The 25,815-nt window shown below is 46.3% G+C and overlaps 1 protein-coding gene across 6 annotated transcripts in view; it reads right to left on the bottom strand.

Annotated features, from left to right (window-relative positions):
* EXD3 (exonuclease 3'-5' domain containing 3) overlaps positions 1–25,815 on the bottom strand; it is a 2,855,457-nt gene that overhangs the window by 1,064,682 nt on the left and 1,764,960 nt on the right. For all 6 annotated transcript variants that reach the window (XM_085610760.1, XM_085610799.1, XM_085610781.1 and 3 more), the window contains one exon: positions 19,923–20,096. In XM_085610760.1, the coding sequence (XP_085466886.1) occupies positions 19,923–20,096 (174 nt within the window). The remainder of the gene's footprint in view (positions 1–19,922; positions 20,097–25,815) is intronic.

Genomic DNA, 25,815 nt, shown 5'->3' with positions numbered 1-25,815 from the left:
ACCAAAGGAAATGATGGACGGAGTGTTGAACATTGCAAGCACTCACCCCCAGTCAACTAATCTGGGTTTAATCCATCACCGTTCTTTAGCCCACTCTGCCACCCCAGTTCAGACATGGCCATATGCAAATCAGTCTGACCCTGTGCCTCATGGGAACAGTCCAGCCCGAACTGTCAAGCCATGTCTTCCCTGGACCGGAAACAAGCTTCCTAGGACCGGCTTCTTGCATTTCAGCCAGGGTTGCATGAATCCAGTGGCAAAGTGAGCAAGGGACTCACGTCTGAGCATACCCTGCCAACTTATGGCGAACAAAGCAAAAACCAAAGGAAATGATGGACGGAGTGTTGAACATTGCAAGCACTCACCCCCAGTCAACTGATCTGGGTTTAATCCATCACCGTTCTTTAGCCCACTCTGCCACCCCAGTTCAGACATGGCCATATGAAAATCAGTCTGACCCTGTGCCTCATGGGAACAGTCCAGCCTGAACTGCCAAGCCATGTCTTCCCTGGACCGGAAACAAGCTTCCTAGGACCGGTTTCTGGCATTTCAGCCGTCTTCAGCCAGGGTTGCTTGAATCCAGTGGCAAAGTGAGCAAGGGACTCACGTCTGAGCATACCCTGCCAACTTATGGCGAACAAAGCAAAAACCAAAGGAAATGATGGACGGAGTGTTGAACATTGCAAGCACTAACCCCCAGTCAACTGATCTGGGTTTAATCCATCACCGTTCTTTAGCCCACTCTGCCACCCCAGTTCAGACATGGCCATATGCAAATCAGTCTGACCCTGTGCCTCATGGGAACAGTCCAGCCCGAACTGCCAAGCCGTGTCTTCCCTGGACCGGAAACAAGCTTCCTAGGACCGGTTTCTGGCATTTCAGCAGTCTTCAGCCAGGGTTGCTTGAATCCAGTGGCAAAGTGAGCAAGGGACTCACGTCTGAGCATACCCTGCCAATTTATGGCGAACAAAGCAAAAACCAAAGGAAATGATGGACGGAGTGTTGAACATTGCAAGCACTCACCCCCAGTCAACTGATCTGGGTTTAATCCATCACCGTTCTTTAGCCCACTGTGCCACCCCAGTTCAGACACGGCCATATGCAAATCAGTCTGACCCTGTGCCTCATGGGAACAGTCCAGCCCGAACTGCCAAGCCATGTCTTCCCAGGACCGGAAACAAGCTTCCTAGGACCGGTTTCTGGCATTTCAGCCGTCTTCAGCCAGGGTTGCTTGAATCCAGTGGCAAAGTGAGCAAGGGACTCACGTCTGAGCATACCCTGCCAACTTAGGGCGAACAAAGCAAAAACCAAAGGAAATGATGGACGGAGTATTGAACATTGCAAGCACTCACCCCCAGTCAACTGATCTGGGTTTAATCCATCACTGTTCTTTAGCCCACTCTGCCACCCCAGTTCAGACATGGCCATATGAAAATCAGTCTGACCCTGTGCCTCATGGGAACAGTCCAGCCCGAACTGCCAAGCGATGTCTTCCCTGGACCGGAAACAAGCTTCCTAGGACTGGTTTCTGGCATTTCAGCCGTCTTCAGCCAGGGTTGCTTGAATCCAGAGGCAAAGTGAGCAAGCGACTCACGTCTCAGCATACCCTGCCAACTTATGGCGAACAAAGCAAAAACCAAAGGAAATGATGGACGGAGTGTTGAACATTGCAAGCACTCACCCCCAGTCAACTGATCTGGGCTTAATCCATCACCGTTCTTTAGCCCACTCTGCCACCCCAGTTCAGACATGGCCATATGCAAATCAGTCTGACCCTGTGCCTCATGGGAACAGTCCAGCCCAAACTGCCAAGCTATGTCTTCCCTGGACCGGAAACAAGCTTCCTAGGACCGGTTTCTGGCATTTCAGCCGTCTTCAGCCAGGGTTGCTTGAATCCAGTGGCAAAGTGAGCAAGGGACTCACGTCTGAGCATACCCTGCCAACTTATGGCGAACAAAGCAAAAACCAAAGGAAATGATGGACGGAGTGTTGAACATTGCAAGCACTCACCCCCAGTCAACTGATCTGGGTTTAATCCATCACCATTCTTTAGCCCAATCTGCCACCCCAGTTCAGACATGGCCATATGCAAATCAGTCTGACCCTGTGCCTCATGGGAACAGTCCAGCCCGAACTGCCAAGCCATGTCTTCCCTATTCCCAAGCGTGGGACCCGTGCTCACTACGCCACTGGAGTCAAGCTACCCTGGCTGATGACGGCTGATAGCCAGAAACCGGTCCTAGGATGCTTGTTTCCGGTCAAGGGAAGACATGGCTTGGCAGTTCGGGCTGGACTGTTCCCATGAGGCACAGGGTCAAGACTGATTTGCATATGGCCATGTCTAAACCGCGGGTGGCGTAGTGGGCAAAAGAACGATGGATTTAACCCAGATCTCTTGACTGGGGGAGAATGTCTGCATTGTCAGCATTCCGTCCATCATTTGTTTGTTGTAACGCTTTTCGCCCTAAGTGGGATGGGTATTCCCAGACGTGGGACCCGTGCTCACTACGCCACTGGAGTCAAGCTATCCTGGCTGATGACGGCTGATAGCCAGAAACCGGTCCTAGGATGCTTGATTCTGGTCCAGGGAAGACATGGCTTGGCAGTTCGGGCTGGACTGTACCCATGAGGCACAGGGTCAAGACTGATTTGCATATGGCCATGTCTAAACTGGGGTGGTGTAGTGGGCAAAAGAACGATGGATTTAACCCAGATCTCTTGACTGGGGGAGAATGTCTGCATTGTCAGCATTCCGTCCATCATTTGTTTGTTGTAACGCTTTTCGCCCTAAGTGGGATGGGTATTCCCAGACGTGGGACCCGTGCTCACTACGCCACTGGAGTCAAGCTATCCTGGCTGATGACGGCTGATAGCCAGAAACCGGTCCTAAGATGCTTGATTCCGGTCCAGGGAAGACATGGCTTGGCAGTTCGGGCTGGACTGTACCCATGAGGCACAGGGTCAAGACTGATTTGCATATGGCCATGTCTAAACTGGGGTGGTGTAGTGGGCAAAAGAACGATGGATTTAACCCAGATCTCTTGACTGGGGGAGAATGTCTGCATTGTCAGCATTCCGTCCATCATTTGTTTGTTGTAACGCTCATGGGAACAGTCTAGCCCGAACTGCCAAGCCAGGTCTTCCCTGGACCGGAAACAAGCTTCCTAGGACCGGTTTCTGGCATTTCAGCCGTCTTCAGCCAGGGTTGCTTGAATCCAGTGGCAAAGTGAGCAAGGGACTCACGTCTGAGCATACCCTGCCAACTTATGGTGAACAAAGCAAAAACCAAAGGAAATGATGGACGGAGTGTTGAACATTGCAAGCACTCACCTCCAGTCAACTGATCTGGGTTTAATCCATCACCGTTCTTTAGCCCACTCTGCCACCCCAGTTCAGACATGGCCATATGCAAATCAGTCTGACCCTGTGCCTCATGGGCTGCCTGCCCCAATGTATAGCCACTCGATGCTTAGCTACTAGGAGCAGCATGGCGGTTAGTCGCCAATTAGTGGATTGCACGTCCTTTACATATCCCAGTAGGGCCACTAATGGGGAGCAGTCTAACTCCTGATGTGTTATGTCTGCAATGTGTTGAAACACCTCTGCCCAGAATGCATCGATGCACAGGCACGTCCAGGCCAGGTAAAGTAATGTGGCCTGAGGGGCCCTTTATGCCAGCATGTATCATCAGGGCATAGCCCCAACCATTGCAGCTGCACCGGGGTGTAGTACATACGATGTAGAAAAATAAAGTGTATTAATCTCAGGCGATAGTTCGGGGACAGGTGTTCAAGACGGGCGCAGCAAAACGACCTCTTCGCCTCTGTGATGGTCGATTCCAGTTCAACTGTCCAGGCCTCTAGGTATCTAACAGTGGTCACTGGGGAGGTGCGTTGAGTAGTGGTGTAAATGTGCGTTATTATCTTGCGAGCAGAAGAGTCTGTAAGTATATGCTCTAGAGCAGGTAGGGGCGGGAACGGTAATGTGTTGTGTAGTGCGCAGCAGGTTGCACATAGCTGGTAATATAGTAGTGTGTCCAGGAACGCTATTTGGAAAGACTCCACAACTTAAAATGGGGGGGAGGAATTGGTTGTCTGGGTATAGGTCAGAGAACGGGTTAATGCGAAGTTTGCACGCACGACCAGTCGCACCCTTGTCTAGTAGCCGGGGGATTTGGAGGTTGTTGGCTAGCAGGATTGACGGTGCATGTAACAGGGTACGTTTTGCTTTTTTCTGCAGCCCCTCCAATGCCCATCTGATAGTTTTAACTGTATCGATCACACATCTAGGGTTCTGGTAGCCATGATAAAGGGCAGTGGTTAATGGGTACGGAGCGGCCCGGTCCTTCTCAATTGCAACATGTGGTTGGAATGATGTCGGGTATAACCAAAAAAGCAAAAACTGGGCTTGTGCACAGGATGCATATAGTGTAATGTCCAGGGCCTCTAATCCACCCTGAGCCAGTGGGAGGGTGAGGAGTTCCCAGGATACTCTGTGTTGTTTGCCCACCCATACCAGAATGATCATGGCAGAGTTTAGACGCCGGAAGAATTGTAAAGTAAGCGGCATAGGGGTGTTAGCGAAAAGGTACAGCTGCTTGGGCAGTATTATCATTTTTGTGATTGCTATTTGCCCAGTAAGAGTTAGAGGCAGTTTAGACCAGATGTGCATTGTCTCCTCTATCCAATTAATCGCCCTGCCGTAATTTGCATTTCACAGCTCTTGTGTAACCCTACTGATACAAATGCCCAGGTAACACACTGGGCTGTCCGCCCATTCTAATGCATATTCTGTATCAAATTTGTGTGTGCCTTCAGTGAGCGGGAATAAGATGGATTTAATCAAATTTATTTGAATTCCACACATGCCTCCGAAGCGCAGCAGTTCACATGTCACTGGAGCAAGATTCACATTTGGCTTGTGAACGTGTAGCGTGACATCGTCAGCGTATATGGAGACTATCAACCCCAGGGTTATGAATCCTATACCTACAGCATTATGTTGATGCAGGCGGGCTGCCAAGGATTCAATCGCTATGGCAAATAGGAGGGGCGACAAAGGACTTCCTTGGCGCGCCAAGGGGGATAGGGTCAGAAATCAGCTCATTGACCCACACCCAAGTAGTGAAGGAGGCATATAGAAGTCGTATCTGTCGTATAAAAGTGGGACTGTGACCGAGCTGGGTTAGTAGTGTGAAGAGGAATTTCCACTCCAGGGAATCGAATGCCTTTGTGCCATCTAACAAAGCAGCCACCGCTGGACAAGAGGAGCAAAGTGGCGCATTAGGGCAAATATCCCTGATTAATTAACCCTCATCCACAGGCCATAATAAGAATTCTGTCCATGGAAATGCTGCTTAACATGAAAGTAAAATGATGAGTTAAAGATTCTGAACAATGAAAACAAATGACGGCCTCACCATTGTTAAAGGGCCTTCAGAGGATGACCGGGGAAGTTTGGATAAGACTTGCATGCAGGACAGCAGCATGAACCCTGTCCATGGAAGCGGGCAGGAGAAATGAAGCCCTTTCAGCCCAATTGGTGTTGTGCATCTCTATAGCAACATCTAAGGAATTATTTTTCTAATTTTCTTGCACTGGAGTGTAGAAAGTTCAGTGCGGGAGATAACTGAAAACATTTTTTAGCTTACAAAACCGTCAGTCTTCCACATCCATCAGGAATTTTGGCATGTTTGAGAAAGTTCAAAGTGCATCCAACTCTTTCGGACAGGGCAAAATATGCTACCCAGCCAAGTGCAAGGCAACGCTACTATACAGTTTTGTTCTGTGGGCAAGCACAAAGGCATACGTGGCCATTTGCTTCAATCAGGTTACAGCCTAGGGTAGGAAGCCAGTTAGTAAAACATATCCTCTTGCATTCAAGAACATGTTCGTTAAATAGGCCATCAAGAACAATGTCACAAAAATTCTCATTTAGCAGCACTCATTTTTGGGAACTTAAAGAGGAACTAAAACAGATATATTTCTGCCATTTCTAAACGCAGAGGATAATAGTCATTCTTTTATTGCTTAATTTAAGAGAACTCAGTTGATTAAAATTATTTATCCGTAGTTCACATGATGTTAGTGGAACAATTTAGCTCATTGAGCCACTGCTAATAAGGAAAACCACTGAAATGTGCACCTATGAAGAACCAAAATGTGTGCATGGCTGACTAAATTATGCATCAAGAAAAAACAATTTATATGCCATATGTGGCAGATTTAGGGGAAGTATTATTGTGCTATTTTGCCATTTTAACCAACATTAGTATTGTCTGCGCAAAGGTTTCCTCTCATTAGTATCAGTTTAACCTGAACCAGCAGCTATCCAGTGACCAGTTAAACTTTGTAAAGGGCTTGCCTTTGAGTTTTTGATAGAAACTATTTTTTTTTATTGAAATCTGTCATGTATGCAACAGATAGGAGATTATGTGGCACATGAGGTAAATTTATATTTATGCAGGGAAGCATCACAGCATTGCTTAATTCCAGTGGCCCGTCTAATGACCCATAAAACAATTGCCCAACTCAATGATATTTAATTTCTTGAATTTGGAAGTATGTCACGCTCAGTAAGACATGTTCAAATTCGAACTTGTGACTGCAAGTTTAACACTAACCTCTATTTCGATTTTACTTTATCTGGGCTAGATACATATCACAGAGGCTGTGAAAGGCAGTAAGAAGTCTACAGACTATTCAAAATTGAAGCTAGGCTTGCAAGGTTGCACACAGCAAATAATATTTAAATATTTATGGGGAGGCATGAATACTCGAGGAGGACATGGAAGTCTCTCTATTCAGACCTCCGCCACCAAGATCTGGAACAGATTAGCAAATTTTGCGACACTTTATATACTCCATTTTACTCATTTATCAGACTTTAGTACCACACATAGGGAACTTATTTTTCATAAAATATATTAAATCATTAAAGTCTATGACAAGACAGTGTTTAAAGCATTTGTGTTGACAAGTCTTCACCTTTGCTGTTTTGTTCAATTCTACCCTGTTGCGGCTGTAGTGTAAAAACACCAAAGCATGAATGGATTGCTTTATCATGGAGCAATATCCGGTGCATAAATACATTTTATAGACACCGTTGCTATTTTCAGCATCTGCAGAACTAGTCACACAGTCCTTTTACACAAGTGCAGCTTTTGAAAGAACTACAGCAAACAAATGATGGACGGAATGCTGACAATTCAAACATTCTCCCCCAGTCAATCACCCCCAAAGTTGACACCTGCCCAGCTTCTGTGACTACATATTTAAAGTAAAGTTGAAGCTCCTGGACAGAAATTCTGCTCAAACCAGGGCTGGCCGAAAATGTGCTTTTCTCCTTCAATAAGATGTAAAGTCTTGCAGGACTGAACAGACAGACTTACTGTAAGGATTTGATATCTATTTGGCATTACTCATTTACCATTTGAAAGACCTTTTCAACTGCGTCAATGAGCTGTGCTGCTTTCTGTGCTTTTTTAAATTTTTTTTAGCAAGGATCAATTTTAACCTTGAAGTAGTGTCAAGAAATGGTTGCGTTAACTCCAGGGCAAGTTCAAAATAGATTATGAAGTTAATATGGCGTTCCTCCAGATAATCATAGGCCTTCATTGTCACTCAAATCTGACTCCGGAAGTGGGCAATCAGTGTTAGAATGTTTTAACATCTGTCTGGCACAATGTCCACTTTAACTCGAATGCAATTCTTTTTGTTGCTGCTTAAAATCTACTGCAGATTTTCAAGGAAATCTGGGGGAGATTTGCTGACGCATTCAGACTAAGAAAATACAGCATAGGCATAGACGTGCTTGCAATTGCACAACAGCAGTAAACCAAGAATTCCATCAGGTACTGAAAGGGTCAGGTGTCTGTTGTGGTTAGGGGTGGGTGAAAATTCTGTTCGGCCCGTGCAGTTTGCAGAGTTTTGCCCACTGCGTGTTCCACTTGGAACGCGTGGTTCTGGCAAAACTCCGCCAACTGCCTGGTGGCAAGTTTGTTCTTTTGCGCAGCTTGCCAACGTTAATTTGGCGAGTGGGAAGTTGCATCCCATAGTACGATTTTTGGTTGCTAGAACCAGGCGAGATTTTTCAAGGTGGGAAGTTGCAGCAGGTCGTAACCGTTCATGATGAGAAAGCTGCTGCTTGCCTAGAAAATCTACTTGAGCGGCAGAAAAAGCAGCGCCCTCTGGTGCACTGCATGGTGCCATCGGGCTGAAATTACCGCGCGCAACAAGCTCCAGGTGCTAAAAATGAGCATGATTCAGTGACATTCTGAATTCTGCCCGCTTGCTGAACTCCACAGAATCTCGCAGTCTTTTTATGACACTCCGCTGAATTCCGCGGACTAAAACTCCACAAGTTCCGCCCACCCCTAGTTGTGGTTTAATTAATTGAGCCTCTGCAAGATGCTGCTGGTATCTGTGCTTTGTGTTACCAGCTATGTAAAAGATTCACAAGAAGTACAGCAGTAAATAGGCATCTGGAATGACTGCCCTACAATGTTCATGATTTCATGCTGTGTGCCAAGCAGGTAGTGTGTATCGAGTTAAAATATATATTTTTCAATACAGATTTATATGGCTTGAGCATCTACACAGCATTGTCAGTGTTAAAGGAAATAATGTTCTGAAAGGCAATTTTGTAATCTGAGGACCATCACAAACGCTTGCGCTACAGCCATGTTTAGAATGAGAAATGAAAACTGTGTCTGCCAGGTTGGTCTGGCCCTCCTGTGATGAGGCCTCTGTAAAGAAAACATTCAGTACACATCACCCTTCAACATTCGTTGTCTCTTCAAAAAAATCAACTGCAAGATCATTTTTCGACCTTCCAGTTGTTTCTGCAGGTCATCTCTTGGAGATAACTTTCTTGAAGCTGATGCCATCTTGGGAATGTTCCGCCGTTTCATACCCACTCATGAAGGAATTTGTGCATTAAAGGGTGGTCACTTTTGTTCATTCAAATGTTCAGTGCTGTAGAGATGCTGAACAGCTCACTTATTAGTTCGTTGTTTGATGCACTTGCAGCTGTAGTTTTTGTGAAAAGTGAATTAAGGTAATTTAATTTGGCATGTTTTGGAAAAGATTGGGGCTATAAGCATGTGCAGCATGCGATCCCACATGCATATCCACGTGAGCTTTCAAACATGATCAGGCAGGAAGAGGCAGATGCACTTAAAGTGCTCGGACGATGGAGATGCTCTCAACTACAAAGGAAACACTGATGCCTGTACCTACGAGACATTGTACCCAACAGAGGTGACACAAGGGAGCAAAGGAATGCAAAGGTCCAGGCCACCCGATCAGCAGAGCCATGGGCAGTTATGCACAAAGCCACCCACTATGTCTTCTTGCAACAAACATACAGCAAGCCAAAATGGATTTGCTTCCTGGACCCTGTCACAGACATGCTCACCGGCTCTAAACTTGTAATGCGCCATGCACACATATGGAAATGAAAAGACCCTTGTTAAGTGAGACTGGCAAAGCCTTTTTGATGGGGAGGTTGGTAGGCATCAGTCACTGAAGTAGACAGTTAAAAAGGCCTGTACCATTACTATAAATTAGGCTACCACCACCACCAGGAGACCCACAAAGCCTGGGTAGAGAGGGCAGCAGCCCGTTCGTCCCACAAAAAGGGGGTGCTCTGGGTAGCCACATCAATCTCAGAACACAGCTCTTGAGCCTCAGTTCATGTAACAAAATGGCCCTACTGTGAGCCTGCATGATTGTCACTGGGGGAATGTGAAAAACACAGCGACTGCACAACAGCGGAAATGATCTAGGGTAGAGGAGCACACACTCTAGAGCTACGGAGAAGACTTTGTCCCAACAGAGTTTAAGTAGGTTCAGAGATGATTTAGGATGTTCACCGTTGACACTTGAAGCAATTTGTGTGTTGTGTCATTGGTGTATTTTATCAATAGCGATCTGTGGCTGGAAGAAGAAGATCCCCGTCCGTGTCCCGTTTATATGCCAAACAATCCTCAGCTCTTTTTACTGGCTGTCCAATCCTGCCAAATGTTGTGCTTCTTCTGAAAGTTGTCCTATTTTGTTTGCCTTGCACAAGGGCCCCTCATGTAAAAGGCCACCCAGATATGCCACTCTCAACCATCTTCCTGTGAGGATGCTCGCAACGCTTTGCTATTTTCTAGTGAGGTCTACCAATTCCCAGTGCAGGGTGCAGCATCCCACTATGAAGGGGGCATGTCAACACTTTTATCCCAAGTGCGTGATGATCATGTTAATATCTACTCATGCTGTGTCTTTTACAACCGGGTTGCAAATTTGTGTATGGATACTTGCTAGCTGGACCACTGGATCAGCCCCATAACCCCTCCTCCTTTGTCCTTCTCACTAACTATGCACAAATATGCCAGTTCAGGGAACCAGGGGTGTGACGCCAGGGGGGCACCAACCCTTCAACTGGACCCCATTCAGCCCAAGTTGAATGAATGTCTGTGGGATTTTGGAAATTGAGGGGTCCCACATCACATTCTGCAAGGAGGCCACTAAACAGAATGAAGCAAAAACCTATCCTCCAGTGCATATATATTTGTGATAGCTAGAACAGCATGCCGAGAGCAGGGCAAACCTTGATCTGCACATCAACAGAATCCACAACTCAAGATACAGGGAATGCAGCTGACTGGCAGTAAAATGTTGAACCTGGCATTCAATCTGAAAGCTTCACTCCAGCAACTGGAAGAGCTAAATTGAACTTAATTTATGAGCATGGAATATGCTTCATGGGCCAACACTGAAGTTTAGTCTAAGTCTCTACTGTTGACTGCCTGCTTTTTTATGACTGTATGTGTTGGTTGAGTGGTGACTACCAGCCAGTCCTAATTGCTTTTACTGCGTTGTTTGCAATTTACTTTAAAAAAAATAAGCTAATAGAACCTTCAACGATCAGGCATTGTGCACGACCTGCGGTGCCCGTATGTAAGAGCGGGCCCGCCTTTGAACAAGGTCGTGCACTAGTTGTTCTTTGCCGGCAGAGCTCAAAAACGCACATTGGTGCGACCACACAGCGTGACGTGTCTGCCATTAACATTAGTAACGCTGAACTTTCGCACCCTGCAAATGCAAGTACTTTCTAACTGTTTCTAATTGCTTTAACTGCTTTGTTTGCACTTTACTTTTTAAAAATAAGCTCACTGCACCTTTAACGATCAGGCATTGTGCACGACCTGCAGTGCCCGTATGTAAGAGCGTCAATAGGGACAAATACTCCCCAGGTGAAGACATTGGAATCACCATAAAACCACCAATTCACCCAGACCCCCTAAAAAGGACCTCCCCAAAAGGGGGAAATAACTCCCAGGACATGCTGGTCAACACTTTAAAGTGTATTCTGCTGAATACCAGATCCTTGATAAAGCACAAATATGAATTTGAATGCATGATGCAGTTGTCAAACCCAGATTTGGTCTTTCTAACAGAAACCTGGGCTAATGATACTTCTGAGCCTGACTGGAACATTGCTCTACAGGCAGGATATCAAGTAGCCTGCGTAGACAGGAAAGGGAAAAAATGGGGGGGGGGGGGCGCTTTGCCATACTATATCACTCCTACCTCAGAGTAAGTACGGAGCCTACCCAACAACTGGAAGCAGAGGCCATGAACTTTAATAACAAAATTAATATCACTTGGACCTTCTCAGGCCTACTTCTCTACCAGCCACCGGGGTTAAGGTCTACATTTATTCAGTCACTCCAGACTCTCCTATAATCATGTCTAGAGTTTCCTTACTTACACAATTCTAGGTGACTTTAATTTTCACCTTGAATCCAACAACAATAGTGACACAGCCATACTGCTGGACAATCTGGTGGGATTTGGTCTGACCCAAATTATCTCTGAACCCACACACAGGGTTGGCCACAACCTGGATGGTATTTTTGCCAATAATCCCAATATTACAGTGGAGAACACTCTTCCCTTACCATGGACAGATCACAAAGCCATATATTTTAAAGTACTGATCCAAGAGAGAAACAGGTCCCACCTAAATAACCCGCCCTTGGTTAAGGCTCGCCCCTGGTACAGAATACAAAAAAAATGAGTTCGAAGAGGAGCTTGATTGGAACCCTCCCATGCCTCTCTCAGATAACAACCTGGCAGCTAATAACTTTGACGATTGGATTAGATCTGTAGTAGACCAGTTAGCCCAGGAACAAATAAAGAAACGCAGAAGAAGTCAGGCTTCAGCACCCTGGTATAACTCGGATCTTAAAATCAATAAATCCAAATGCAGACGACTAGAACGAAATTGGAGGGTTGACTAGATCAGGGAACGCAAAGCAGCCTACAATCACTGCCCTGTCTAAGCGGCAACAATAAGCTCGCTAATATTTTTCAGACCAAAGTACAATAAGTCTACAATGAACTTTTAACAACAGCCCCCAATTCAACTGACAACAATGACACACTTAACTACGAGAACCCAGCCCATAGTAACTTGTCCAGCTTCTCGACACGAACAGCAGAGAAAGTTAATAGCCTGCTGTTACTGATCAGTATCCACCTAACCCCTATTCTAAATGAGGTGATCACCTCAGGGACTTTTACCGTGTCTTGGTAAAAAGCATGTATAAGGGCCATTTTGAAGAAACCCTTCTTAGACCCCACAGAAGTAAAAAACGACAGTTCAATATCATGTTTAATAATAGCGGCTAAAATTCTAGAAAAATCAGTCAATACTAAAATAACTCACTATCTAGATTCTAATTACCTCCTAGACGTCACCCAACAAGGCTTCAGACCATGCCACTCTACAGAATCTGCCCTGATAATGGCTAAAGAGGAGATTCGCAAACAGCTGGATGGAAGGGAGACGAGCCATCCTTATCCTTCTTGACCTAACAGCAGTGTTTGACACCGTTAATCACACGGTGCTAATGTGGCGGCTGAAGGCAATAGGGATTAAGGAGAAGGCTCTAACCATACTCTCCTCCTTCCTGACATCTAGGGAGCAGAGGGTGTGCTGGGACAATATTTGAAATCAGATACGTTCTTCCTCCCATGTGGGGTGCCACAAGGCTCAGCGCTGTCACCAACCCTATTAAACATCTATGTTACCCCTTTAGCCAACCTAATCAGAGAGCATGGCTTTACGTTAGTCTCGTACGCAGACGGCACTCAGATTGTCATTTCTATCTCACTGAGTGTTGAAATCACAGCTGCCAGGTTCCATAATTGTATGAAGAGCATTATGGGATGGATGAATCTGAATTTCCTCAAACTTAATATAGATAAAACAGAGGTCATGGAGTATGGGAAGGGCCCACCTATATGGAACCAAGCATGGTGGCCAACAGAGGCAGGGATCTGTCCCCTTCCATCTACTAAGGCGAGAAACCTGGGAGTGATGTTCGACTATCAGCTAAACATCACAGGGCAGATTAATCTCCTGACTTCCTCTTGCTCCTTCTTATTGTATTATATAAGATCCTGACCTTCATCCCTCCGGACCTCCGAAAAAAGGTACTAAGTGATTGAATCCTTTCAAAAATAGACTACGGTAACTCATTGTTTTTGGGCATTGACAAGTACCAGATAGCTAAACTAAAGTCACAGTAGAATGCCGCGCACAACTGCAGCTTGACATCCCTAAATACCACTCCATCTCCTGTAGCATTAGGCAGCTACATTGGCTTCCGATCCAACAACGTGCGGAATTCAAAGCCCTATACATAAGGCACTATATGGTGAGGGAGCCTTTGACATGCAGAAACTGTTCCTCTGGTACTTCCGGGGACAGAGTCTCAGATCTGCCAACACAGGGCTAGTTCAGGTTCCTAAAATCCAAAAAGCCAGATGGGGAGGGTAAAGCCTATACTACTAGGCAGCCAAACTCTGGAACAGGATGCCGATCACCATTTGGCTACAGCTTAACAGGCATCAGTTTGGGAAAATGATCAAGATCTGGCTCTTGCCCCTCAAATAATATCGCTACTTGCCTGGACAACACTCGACACGCCACCCTCAGCGCCAAGACACTTCGGCATTCGTGCGCTCTACAAATATGCTACTTACTTACTAGAAAATCAGTTGAACGGCCCTGGAGAGTTTTATATTTTCTCTAGAAACCCTCAGCAACAGATGGTGGAAAGTAACTGCAGCAATGACAAACAGCAGGTAAGTTACCTCAAAAGTGTGATTGTGGCTGGTGAAAATGTTCCCTAGTATCACAGAGTGACACGTTTTACAAAGTGGGGACCCCCCTGCTTTTCTCCATTCTCCCTAGGCCCTTCATTCCATACATCACCACATTCTTACAGCATCCACACTCAACATTTTACAGCATGCCCACACAGCCCACCCATACAGACAAATCACATCACCATATCATCCCTTTTCATTACCCAAAAGACAAAACAGGACAAACCTGATATGCCACGTCACTACAAACTTTTCGTTACCTTTAGGCCTACATACCTGAAGACTGTCCTCATGGCCCCTAACCTAAAGGGCTGTGCAGAGATCTAGCAACAGGCTGGCCTCACAGTTTCCAGATCCTAGGCTTGTGGCTGTGGACCGTAATGTGAATTTGGTAGAATTTAGTCTATTAGGGTTGGGTTTAAAAAATTGGTGTGTTGAAGTCAGTTCAAATTCCCACATTCATGAAACGGGACCTGTCCGGCCTCCATCATTAAAATTTGGGACCACTCAAGAGATATGGCTAGCATCAACAGGGTCACAGGAATTCCTTCCAAAAGTCGAGGCAGTACCTAAACCTAACAGAGAGACAGTAAGAACCCTGGTAACACTTTCCTATGAAAATGTTTGTGGCCAGGCCAGCAGTTCAAATCTAGGAGACGTTATACATTTGGGTTCATCTATCCAGAACACGAGTCTGGCGCAGTATTCCAGAACACCAGAGGCACTAGTGTTTTTGACTTCGACCAGCAGACAGTGCAGGAAATGAGGAGTCTCGAGTCGGATCCGGCAGCTATTACTGATCCAGATCTGAGCTGGCCCCAGTGAAATATTCTTAATATGTCTTGGTGTCATTTTTCGACACTAGAACTCATTCGGCATCGCGCACACGCTGTCTGCCTTCCATTGGGAGTAGCAAACTGCAGGCAGTGAGGGGACTTTATTTTCACGCCCAGCTGGCCCCAATACAAAAGCCTCATTTAAAAGGCTATAAACCGTTACCCTGTTGCTAGGATTGTCTGTATTAAGACTATTAGTAGGCAAAGGAACCCTTTTCAGCAACCTCAGGGTAACGTATGATTCAGAAAAAACACAACAAGGTTCTAAAGCCATCCCTTGCAGTATGCATGCAGTTCCTTGCTACCTGCCCATAGGCCACATTGCCGTAGTAGAAGCACGGTAACATATGAACTGCAAGGAACAACAAGATTACTGTGACAAAACCCACTGAGCTACCTACATAAAATAAACTGAAACCTGCACGTCAACCTGTGCCCTTTGCAGCAGGCACATTAATCCTCTATGCTACTCTACAAGTCAAAACTGCGATTAGACTGAACACAGGTCTCTCCTGCACGTACATTAAGTACCAGCGTTATCTTACCATTATTATTATGCTGGCTGTTGAACCTTACTGAAAGCAAAACTATTTCAGGGGGAAAAAAACACAACAAAGAGCCAAGATTCTGACAATTTCGTGAAAGAAGCAAGAAAAGCAACCATTGTAATTTCACTCTAGATAAGGAATTTTTGAAAGAGGTAACTGCATACCCTTAGTCTCAGCATGAGCAAAATTCTCTTACAAAGTCAAAATAATTTTCATGCACAAAACGGGCTGCAATTTTTGTAAGTAGCAGGAACTTATGATATAGTTAAATAAGTCACCTTCTAGTTTTAAAAGACATACTTTGAAGAAAATGTTACATCTATTATAACTATTTGAATGGGTTTATTATATCACAAGCAGATTCCAGGACAGAGTGGCCTGGAATAGTCTAAATTGTCACACGTAAGACTGCGATGGTTAGTACTTATTTTGGAACTGTCATTGGCATTGCTGGCAATGCCTAGTACCCCACCTTATTACTACCTCTCCCGTCTCCTCTGAATTTATAATAACTTTTGCGATGGCTCCACTATAGATTTTCTCCAGCATCTCGATCAGATGGCGTGGAAAGCCGAACTCCCCCAAAATAAAGAAGAGGGCCTGCCAATCCACCAGGTTGAATGCTTTTTCTGCTTCCATCATTAAGATGGCCGCAGCCTCCTTTGTAGCAGAAAAGTAGTCAATAGCTTGAATCAAATAGAAGGTATTCGCAGCCATAGATCTCCCTGGCAAAAACCCTGTTTGGTCTGCATGAACCAAATAATGTGGGCAGCCCATAATTCTATTTGCCCAAGAAGCTTATAGTCTACATTTAGTAGGTTTATTGGCCAATAAGAGCTTGGATCTTTAGGGTCCTTATCCTTTTTTAGAATTAAGATCTTCACTGATTCCTTGAATCTGTCTGAGACTCCCTTTCCAGCCATAACTTGGTTATACAGTGATACTAAGAAATGGGTGAGTGTGTTTAAAAACAGTTTATATACTTCATTGCCATTCGCCTTCCCATTTGCCATTTATTTATTTAACGATTTCACTTGATTCTGTGATTGTAATCAGTCAGTCAAAAGCATACAGTCCTCCTCGCTAACTTTAGGCAGGTGGACTGTTGTAAAATAGTCCCCAAGAGCTTGAGGGTCAACTGTCTGGACTTCCGCATATATCTTGCTGAAATGTAATATAAAAATTTCGGCAATTCCGTCTTTATCGTTCACCAGGCACATAGTACCCGGATTTCTAATTTGTGGGATAGACTGTTTGCTCGGTTGTGTTTTTGTGGACCAAGCTAAAAATTTCCCGATATGCTGGCTTTCCTCGTACGCCTTTTGACGGGCGGGTTTTACTTCCAGCAATTTCCTCAAGCAGAAAAAAAACTTTTCAGCTCCTTCTTAGCCCTTAATAGTTCCTGGTGAAGTGCCTCTACCTCCTCCCCAGTTGACCTCCCTGAAAGTTCTCTCCTAGCCCGCTCCACCACTTCTTGGAGTCCGGCAATCTTCAGTTTCCTTAGCTTATAAAGATTAGCACTATATGCCACCACCCGTCCCCTAAGCGTAGCCTTAAAAGCCTCCCACACCATAAAACCTGTCCCCGTATTCACATTCTCCTTGAAGAACCACCCTATAAAATCACGGGTTTCATCAATCCATTTTTGATCTGATAACAGTGCTTTGTCAAAATGCCACCTATTACTCTTTCTCCTGGGGGCAGGCAAGTGTAATATTAAGGATACTAAAGAGTGATCTGAAAATGGATTAGCGAGAATCAAAGAATCCCCCCTTGTGAACAGATTACTAATTTTAAAAAAACTACAGACGGGATGCTGTTTTAAATGTCACTGAGTAACTCGTAAACTCAGTGACACCTGAGTGGTCTACCCTCCATGGGTCCAATTAGGCGAGATCCTCTTTAATAATCTTTAAGAGCCTATCTGTTTAAGGTTTTAACTGCCCGGGTCTCATACGGACACTAAGGCAGCACTTGGGCCACCGTATCCCACACTGAGTGCGACTAACGGACCAAGAGACATGGAGTGTTTACAAACCGCAGTCCTAAGTTGGCAGATAAGAAAATTTTCTTGCCAAGGTGGTCCAGCTTCTTGGATATCCTTTCCGGTGGAGCAGTAGGGAAGGCGCTCTTGGACGTAGAAGCTTGAACTACCAAGCTTTAGGGGGTGGGGTGTTGGGAGAGGAAAGTGGGGTCGCACAGAGCTAGGCGGTGGCGTCGGGCAATCATCCTGTCCACGGGAGCCCTGTGTTGGCCCTAGACCACATGCCCAAAGGACATCTGTGAGGGCATTATTAAACTGCAGCAAGGGCTCGGAAGAGCTCACAGCCGGTTGAAGCACCTAGGTCAGGAGGTTAGTCCTGATCGCCACTGTAGAAAGCTCGAGGTTGAGAGCCTCGGCCGCCCTACGCAACACCACTGCGTATAACGCTCCCTCCTCCATAGCCACGGTAGGAGGAGACAACATGCCAAGGTCAGGAGAGGTGTCAAGACCACGGGCATCCCCCAGTTTCTCTCTCCAGTCCTGCTCAGTGGCTAACTGGTCAGTCAAAGGGTCACCTGACCCCTCCCTGTCCTCCTCATCATCCTCTGGGTGCCACTGTTGTTGAAAAGGGACCCCAGGAGTGAACAGGGGCATAAAACCCCACCCAGCTCAGTGTCTACGTCGGGATGGAGGCCGGGGTCAACGCCGGCCGGGGAACCAACCAGCGCCGAACGCGGTAGTGGTGCTGTGAGGAGCGGCGCCGGTGGAGGCGTAATGAGGTAAACCGGCGCCAATTCAGATCCAGGCCTGGATCCAAGGGGGGCCTGCGGCACCAGGGCCGGAGCTGCCGGCAGCATAGACCTAGGCCCCCTAGCTGAGTCCACGGGGCCAGAAGGTGCGCCCGCGGGGTCGGTCCGCCCAAAGATGGCATGCATCGCCTCGTAGAACGTACAAAGCTGGGCGGGTGTCGCTCCGGGTCCCGGAAAGGGAGGGAAACTAGGAGTCGACCCTTTGGGCTCTGCGCGCGGAGCCACGGGAGGGGCACCACCCGCGTGCCTCATCAGTTCGGCCGACCGACCGACTAGGAGAAGTTGAAGAGCGATGATGCTTCTTATGCTTCGACTTACCTGACCCAGAGTGCGAAGACTTCGATGATTTCGGACTGGAATGGTGGTGGCTCCGTGACCCGTCCCTCAACCTCCCTCTCAACCGGGACCAGGAACGGCGCGGAGCCAACTGCCGCCGTTTTGAACAGCTTTCAGGACCACTCCCGCAAAGCTTTCGGTGCCATCGACCGGCAGTTGGAGCACGTTTGGGGTAATGGTCACGCTCCAGGCAAAAGAGGCACACGTGGTGCGGATCCATGCCCGACATCAGTCGGTAACAGGAACCGCAGGCCTTGAAACCGGGCATCCCTCGTGCACCTGTTTGGAGTCGGAGACTCGAAACAAGAAGTCGAGAAAAGTAGAGAAAAAGTTAGTTAAAAAGTGACTGAGGTACCGCTCTTCCCGGATCTGCGCTGGCTGGCGCGGAAAAAGAAAGAACTGACGTCAGCATGCAAGGGCGGCATCTAAGTAGCTGCCGCGACGTCATCCCGGCGACCATTACGCCGATGACTGACGCGAAGCCGACCGACGCCACCTTCCAACGTGCAGAGGTACTGCTGACGAAAAAAGTTTCGGTATCCAGTCTCACGCCTGGGGGTAATTCTAAAGTAAGCAATCTATAACTAACATGTTTCTTTCAGATCTGAAGAACAGGAGTACTAAACCAGTAAGACCTTCAATCACATGTTTGCTACATGTCCAGAACCCAGATTAGTCTAACAAATAATACTCCCTCTTGACCTATGTAACAATTTCCTATATATGAGCTAGCACACAAAAAACACCAAATTGTATTCTTTATATTTTTATTTATCGTATTTTTATATTTTCATTTTTTTCTTTATAAAAATATAATAGAGTTTTGAACAAATAAATAAATTTTTCATAAATAACATCATCACTATACTTTAAACAATGTTCCAAGGTGAATATTTGCATATTTAGTTGCATACAATACCATACAGTACCTTTGAAGGTATATATGGAATGAGGCGCATCGGACTATGAATGTCACAAAAGGTATTACCCACCAATAAAAATAGGTTAATACACACTCTCACTATGCTGGTTATCAACAAAGGAAAGGCTTATTTAGTGAGGGAAAAATGGACATGGATAAAAAGAAGCAGTAGGATGTGGTTAATCTGCATTGAATGATATGATAGAACAAGAAGCAGAACTTAGTGCCTGGGTAGAAGTGTTTGAGCACCTTCTTTGTATATATCAGCACGCTAAGCAATTACGGTACCATAAGTACTCTCAACAATTAGATATCTGACCTCTGCAGCCTTCCTGTGGTCATCGTCATTCTCCAGCAGCCGGACATCCACCCCAAGGCAACGAAGATAGCGCCCTAGACCTTGCAGCATATTATCACAGACCACACTGAACTGTTGGGGGGACACCTGTGGTGGGAGATCCGTGGTGGTCGGCTGAACACCATGCTTCGATTTCTGCAGAATGGGAAAAGCCATCTTGAGTTTCCAGAAGGCAAATACTACATAATTCCTGTAGTTGAATCATCCACATATGGGTGCTTGATAGAAAACATGATCAACATTAAAAACAGAAATATACCGTTTTACGAAATATTGCTGGTCTCTTAAGGCATAATCGAATTTTAATTGTGTTAAACAGGAATTATTTAATGTAGAAGGTTGTCTGACTGTAATTTTTTCATTTGATTGCGGTTGATTTGTCTGTTAATGGAAACCGTATCTTGTAAGATATACTGTTGGAAAAAGGTCAATAGAGGGATTAAAGTCAGAGTAGCAATATGACGACAAACAAGCTTGCAGTACTACAGTGACTCAATGCCAGTGGTGGTGTGACAATTTTGAGATCACTGAAGACATAGGGACTGTGAAAAATCCAACATCACACAAATACTAATTCTAGCAAATTAGCCACCGAGGGTGTGGTGTGTACAAAATCTCAACATAACTACACTTTTACTGATGAAACTGTAGCGCACAAACTGCATTTTTTGTGTAAACTGGATTTCAGTGAATATTTATCATTTTAGTATCACCAAGTCAAGTGTCTTAATTTGTTTTGAGTCTATTAAAATCTTTGTTTCCATCACAATGCCAAATTACAAACAAATTCACTTGATTTTTGCTTTACTTTTTTGGGTTAACCTTTCTTTATTGATTTTCAATGATTAGCAGTCATACCAATAAGTTGTAGTCGGTCAACCTTCTCTCAGTAGGCTTATCCAAGCATATGACCATCATATGTTCGCCAAAACATGTCCACCCTACAGCATCTGTAATGGTGCATCGAATACCGTACCCATGTCCCCTCGACCAGATGATAGGAGAAAGTCATCAACATTAAACCTTCCATGGAATACTAACAATAATGAAGGGTGACCAAGGCAAAGAGAGGACAAGCTAAGGCAAAGTATGATAAATTATCATTCATTTTCAGGTGCCCGACGGCAAAAATTACGGCATAGGGAAGAGTTTAGTAGACTGTGCAGAAAGCGTTGGTAGGATGCAAGTACCTGATATCTAACCACACGCTTTAGAAATATCTAGCAATATGACGAGACTCCTAATAGATTATATACATTTTTATTGAAAATCCAAAGGAACTTCTCAGAGTACTCTTACCTTTTCAACTTCTCAGGAAATTAGAAGCATTCCAGACTTGAAACTCTGAAAAGGATATTCGAGTAAATCCTTCAACATGACCTGAAAGTCCAGCTAAGGGACAAAATGAACAAGTTACTTACCTTCAGTAACACATTATCTGGTAGAGACAATATCTAACTGCAGATTCCTTAACTTTGAATTTCCCAGGCATTAGACTGGATCCAGGCGCTGGGGATCCAGTTTAAGCAAAACTCCTTGCGCACTCTGTCGGGTGGCTCCATTCGGCTCAGTGTGATGTCTTTGGCCATCGTTAGTGTCAGTTATGACATCACAGTCACCTGTATAGGCGCCACCCAGTCATGTGGATATCAGTACTTTTTGATTTTTCTACGCCAGAAGCTCAGAGCTACAAAGTAACTGACGTAAACGTGTGAAAACTAGGGCCCTGAAGAAGGGAGTAACCCTAGCCCTAACAAAATCAGTCCGCAAAACAGGGGGCAAGGGTGGGCCTGTAAGGAATCTGCAGCTAGATACTGTCTCTACTAGATAATGCGTTAACAAAGGTAAGTTCATCTGTTCATCTGATAGACACTTCTAGCTTCAAATTACTTACCTCTGCATTAGATACCCAAGCTAAACTCTTCCGGTGGTGGGTTACAGACCAATTGCTCACACTAGGAAGTCCTGCAGGACCCAATGAGCAAAATGCCCTAACCTGCAAACCGGACTGTCCAGGCAGTAGTGCGTGGCAAATGTGTGCAAAGATGCCAATGTGGTTGCCTGACAGATGTCCAGGACTGGGACACCCCGAGCAAAGGCCATAGTCGCAGCCTTTCCCCTGGTGGAATGGGCCCTTAATCCCTCAGGGGGCTGCTGCTTAGTCAGGACACAGCAGATCTAAATGAAGAGAATGACCCAGCAAGAGATGGTCCTTTTATGCACTGCCAGACTCTTTTTAGCTCCCACGTACCCCACTAAGAGTTGGTCATCCACCCGGAACTCTTTTGTGCGGTCAAGGTAGAATGACCGCTTTTTTTGGGTCCAGACAGTGGAGACGCTCCTCTTCCTTAGAGAGATGAAAGGGAGCAAAGAAGGTTGGCAGCCTAATAGACTGACCCAGATGGAATGGGGTCACCACCTTTGGCAAAAATGAGGCACAGGTGCCGAAACAACACTTAGTCTGAAAAAGACATCATGTAGGGAGGCGTACAAGATAGCGCCAGCAAATCACTCACCCTCCAGGCAGATGTTATCGCCATAAAAAAGGCTGTCTTGATTGTAAGCAGCTGGAGGGGACAACTGTGCAGAGGCATGAAAGGAGCACATAAAAAAAGTGCGGACCAAATTAAGGACCTACTGCAGCATAACTAAAGGCGGGGGCAGAAACAAGTGAGCCAGTCCCTTCAAAAACCTATTTACAATTGGAGACCTAAAGACAGAGGGTTGGTCTGCCAGCCGCAAAATAGCAGATAGAGCAGAAAGATAACCCTTAAGAGTACCCAAAGCAGAGCCCTGCTCTAATCGCAATGAAACGTGTCGCCGAGCAATAGCAGCCTTGGAAACTGACGCTGCGCGTTCTTTAGAGGTGAACGGATCAAACCAAGAATCTCCCTAGTGCTGAAAGAGACCTTGCATCACCACTTCCGACTGGAGACGCCATTCGTAATCCGCTAGGCACCGATGGCTGACTTTGTCTACCCTGGCGTTCAGAGAACCTGATATATGTTGAACCACCAGGGTTATGCCCTACTGTTCCAGCCATGTTTGGGCCTCTCGACAAAGGGTCCACGACCCCACCCCACCCTGCTTATTGAGGTACCACATGGCAGTGGTGTTGTCTGTGAACACCTGCACTAACTTCCCCTTGACGGAGGGAAGAAATGCCTTCAATGCCAACAGAATGTCTTGAAGCTCCAACAAATTGATGCGGAGCCCGACTCTGCCAGAGACCAGTGTCCCCTGATCTCCACCTCTCCCAGATGGCCGCCCCATCCCAGATGTGCTGCATCTGTCAAGTCTGTGAGAGGGGTCTGCCGTTGACCAACTTGCAGTTCATCAACCACCACTGCAGATCTCTCGCAGTTCCTTCCGAGATCTGCACTATATAAGTAAGTTTTACAGGATGCGGCGCCCACTGGAACTTCAGGTTCCACTGCAGAGCCCGCATACGCCACCTGGCATACTTTACCAAAAGGATGCAGGAGGCCATGAGACCCAACAGTCTCAGAGTTAGTCTCACCAAAATCCAGGATAGAGGCTAAAACATCGGAATCATAACCTGAACATCCTGGACTCGCTGCTCGGGAGGATAGGCCTGAAATTGCACTGTGTCCAGAACAATCCCGATTAAAGGGAGCATCTGAGAAGGAGTTAGGTGTGACTTCAGCACGTTTATAGAGAACCGCAGCGAACGCAGGAGATTTGCCTTAGTCTGAAGGTGGGAGACGACAGCCTGGGGCAAGGACACGTTCAACTGCCGGTCGTTGAGGTAGGGGAAGACTGACACCCCCTAACCTGCGCAGATGAGCTGTGACCACCGCCATCACCTTAGTGAACACCCGAGGGGCACTGGTAAGGCCTGAGGGAAGCACGGTAAACTGAAAGTGCTTGTGGCCTACCTTGAACTGCAGGTAACACCTATGGCCTGGCAAGATGGAGATGTGAAAATACGAGTCCTGCAGGTTCAACACTACCATCCAGTCTTTTTGGTCTAGGGCAGACAAAACCAGAGCTAAAGAAGGCATCTTGAACCTATCCTTCTTGAAGAAGGGATTGATGGTCCGAAGATCTAAAATGGGCCGCAACCCTTTTTTTCCCCCCAAGAATCAGAAAGTAGTGGGAATAACAGCCACTGCCTACTTCTGAATCCGGGACCCACTCTATAGCTCCCTTGGCCACGAGAGCTGTAACTTCCTCTTGGAGCAATTTAAAATGATTCTCCACCAGCCGTTCTTGATTTGGCAGAATGAGAGGAGGAAAAGAAAGGAAAGGCAGAGAATAGCCCGCCTGAATGTTCTGCCAGACGCACTTTTCCGATGTTATGAACATCCAGTGGGGGAGATGATGATGGATGGATTCTCCCACCGACTGGAGTGGTGTGGTCTTGCAGAGTCAGACTAGGAGTGTTTGGAGGCTGTGGCTGCAGAGGGCAGGGTGGCCGACGACTTCTGGCTTCCATTCCTAGGACAGAATGAACCGTGTCCACGTCCCGGCACAACTTGGGAAGCCTGCGCAGGACGGTGGCTGGGATAGGGCTGACGCAGCTGAAACCCCCTTCCATTGCCACGAAAGGGGCGAAAGTTAGACTGACCACGAGGTGTAGAAGAGAGGCCCATGGATCTGGCCGTAGCTCGAGAGTCCTTGAACTGCTCTAAGGCAGAGTCTGTCTTGACCTCAAAAACAGGGGATCCATCAAACGGCATGTCCATCAAGTTTGCCTGTACCACGTCTGAGAAGCCAGAAGTTCTAAGACAGGCGTGGCACCGCAAGGCCATAGTCGAAGAAATCACTCTGCCCAGCGAATCAGTCGTATCAAGGCCACACCTTATGGTGAATTTTGCTGCATCTCGCCCGTCTTTAACCACCTGAGAGAGTACAGCCTGGGCCTACTCCAGGACTTGTGGCAGCACTTGCGCAACCGTATCCCAAAGGGAGTGGGGGAAACGGCCCAGTAAGCATGCAATATTCACCAACCGCAATACCAGGCTGGAGGAAGAAAACATCTTCTTTCCAAGTGATTCCAGCCTCTTGGAGAGGGGTGGAATGGAACTGGCCCTGGGAGGTAGAACCCTGCATCACCAAGCTTTCAGGCTCGGGTGTTGGCAGAGGAAATTTGGATCGCCCGGAGCCGGGCGATGGCAGCATGCAATTGTTCTATTCACAGGAGCCCCTGTACTAGGCTTGGACCACGTGCCTAGAAGTACATCAGTAAGTGCCTCATTGAAGGGCAAAATAGTTTCAGAGATGGAAGCCAGAGGTTGAAGCACTTTGGGCAGGAGATTGGTCCTGACCTGCATAGAGGGCAACTCCAGTTCGAGGACCTCGGATGCTCTCTTGACCACTGTAGGAGGCTGGTTTAGTATATGGTGATGACTTATGTATGTGGAGCACGTTGCACTAATCTAGACATCCCTTATGGTGATTTTATTGGCCTTAGACAAGCTTAGAAAGCTCTCTAAGTGGTTGCTGTGGAGAGCAGCCTTCAGGCTTAGTCCAGAAGGAGTGTGAAGCAGCTTGTTTTACCAACACTAATCATATAATGTACGTTAAACGAAAAGACCCACACAGCGTAGTTATAAAAAATATGTATTTATTATAAACACTCACTAATGCATGCAATAACTCCTACCCGGAGATATAATCACAATACACAAAATACAATAGTAAAACAACACATAAGTAGCACAAATACACAGTGGTCTCCAAGGGGAGACCAAACCATATACTAAGAAAGTGCAATGCGACCCACGACCTTAAGTTGAGACTGGGCACAGAAGAAGTAGAAGTGCTGGGGACCCAAGGAACCACCCAAGATAAGTACCCAGGAACCCCACAGAGGCCGTATGCAGAGTGG

This window comes from Triturus cristatus, chromosome 1_2 (genome assembly GCF_964204655.1).
Source record: "Triturus cristatus chromosome 1_2, aTriCri1.1, whole genome shotgun sequence".
Lineage (NCBI taxonomy): Eukaryota > Metazoa > Chordata > Amphibia > Caudata > Salamandridae > Triturus > Triturus cristatus.
This window is presented reverse-complemented; position numbering and strand designations above follow the sequence as displayed.